General features: G+C 39.2%; 1 protein-coding gene across 2 annotated transcripts in view; it reads left to right on the top strand.

Moving 5' to 3' along the window:
* Positions 1-338: 338 nt before the first annotated feature.
* Positions 339-1937, top strand: part of LOC101858242 (rho GTPase-activating protein 19) — a gene marked incomplete at its 5' end in the record, with an annotated part of 22070 nt that continues 20471 nt past the window's right edge. For both annotated transcript variants that reach the window (XM_005091442.2, XM_013091252.1), the window contains 2 exon segments: positions 339-548; positions 1645-1865. In XM_005091442.2, the coding sequence (XP_005091499.2) occupies positions 339-548; positions 1645-1865 (431 nt within the window).

Raw genomic sequence — 1937 nt, 5'->3', positions numbered from 1 at the left:
CTCTCTCTCTCTCTCACTTTCTTTCTCTACTTTATCTCTCTCACACACTCAGACACACAGACACTTTCCCTTTTGGTTTTATTTCCTTCTTAACGTTCTTTTCCTTTTAGTCTTAAAGCTGTTTTGAAGGTCCAACAATTATTTATTACCATAATTCTGTTTTTTTTAAAAGTAGGGCTTCCCAAAAATGTATTGAATTCTATTGGTTAAATTAAAAGTTCTTATATTGTGCAACTAGTACTTTTCGAAGTCTGAAGTCATTTCGCTCCCTTCAAATCAAGACTGAAAATGTTTGTTTTGTGAAAGTAATGTTGTGTGCCTGTCCTTTTATCATGTAGGTCTGAAGGAGGGCCTGTTCCGCAAGCCAGGAAATGGACGTAAAATGAAGATGCTGAAAGAGCAGCTGCTCACCAAAGGAGGAGATGCTTTGATTGATCCTGAATTGTTTGGACCGCATGACGTTGCATGCGTGCTCAAAGAGTTTCTGAGGGAACTGCCAGAACCCCTGCTTACCAACAAGCATATTGAGGCATACAGACAGATTAGGGGTAAGAACCTGTCCTTTTTGCTCGCAGTCTGTAAACATATCTCTGGGGATTTTTGCTCTGTTTGTTAACCTACATACAGGGCTGCCTATTTCTATTACAGATTTCTTCTGGTATTTACTAAAATAAGGTTAGCAAGTTCAAGTCAGTAGCATTTGCAGTGTCTGTTCAGCTTTCCAAATTCTGCAAGTGAATTTCGCGCAAGTGAGCAGATATGGCGGAAGTTTAGGCATCATAACTAGTCTCTGCGATGTCGATCGGGAAAATCAAGATCTACTCTGTTTCATTACCACCTAGATTTTCTGATGTGGGTCTGATTTATATGCGCACAGCTTGTTCGTTATAAAAGCAGGAACATTGTGATTGTGATCAGTATTCATCCTTCGAATACATAAAGACAAGGTCGACCTGAGTTCTGGTTTCTCATCCCTCGTTTTCAAGACCAAACAACTTTTCTGAACTTCAACTGCATCTTTTGACACTTATCAGTATGGAAAGGCAAGACTTTAGGGGAGGGGGGACAAATTTTTTTAAAAGTCATGCTTGAACTGCCTGACGTGAAAGTGGAGGATAAAGTCTGGACAAATACTGTGCAGTGTAGCACAACTATGTCGGAAGGTTTATCGAAATATACCTCATGATAGCTTGTCACTGTATAAAAACATGGGTGGTTAAAACTGGATCTGTAATTTAGCATTTTTTTAAAGTTTATTTTTACAATCTAGCTCCATTTTTAGTACTTTCAACTCCAGCACTCAGTATTGCCATGAGCCTGCCAATTAATCGGTTTTTCTTTTTCCCCCAGTCATATTTTTTTCCTCCTCATCCTTCTTCCTTTTTCTCATATCTTAGTCTTTTGGAAGTTGACTAGACTTAATTATTTGAGATGCACAGATAATAATAATTGCATCTATACAATGCAACCCATACTCTATGGAGTCTACAGCATGCTTTGTGGGCTTTTCAACTATTTGGTCAGTCATCTAATTCCAGGAAAAGGATTATTTCTTATTTAGATTCTAGTACTTATCTGACAAATACATGTATTACTTTTTGGTTGTATTTTTACACAATAATCCTTTTTCTTTTTCTTTCCCAGGCCTAGGTGCCCACGCCGACACGGCTGAGGAAAAAGGGTGGTATGCTCAGAGGAAGCTATCAGCCGTGCAGTTGTTGATACGTTTGGCACCCACCCCAGTGCAGAAGATGGTGAGGTACTTAATGAAGCTGCTGTTGAAAGTTGCTCAAGAGCCAGAGACCAAGATGACACCCACCACTTTAGGCACTATTTTTGCTCCTATTTGCTTCCTCAACCGTAAGGTGTGTAAAAGAATATATTACAATTGTGTTTCCCTTTTTTGGACTCTTCTTGTCTCTTCTTTCTCCACCTCC

This window comes from Aplysia californica, unplaced genomic scaffold (genome assembly GCF_000002075.1).
Source record: "Aplysia californica isolate F4 #8 unplaced genomic scaffold, AplCal3.0 scaffold00030, whole genome shotgun sequence".
Taxonomy (NCBI): domain Eukaryota; kingdom Metazoa; phylum Mollusca; class Gastropoda; order Aplysiida; family Aplysiidae; genus Aplysia; species Aplysia californica.
Note: the sequence above shows the minus strand (reverse complement) of the source record. Positions and strands in the feature narration are given on the sequence as shown.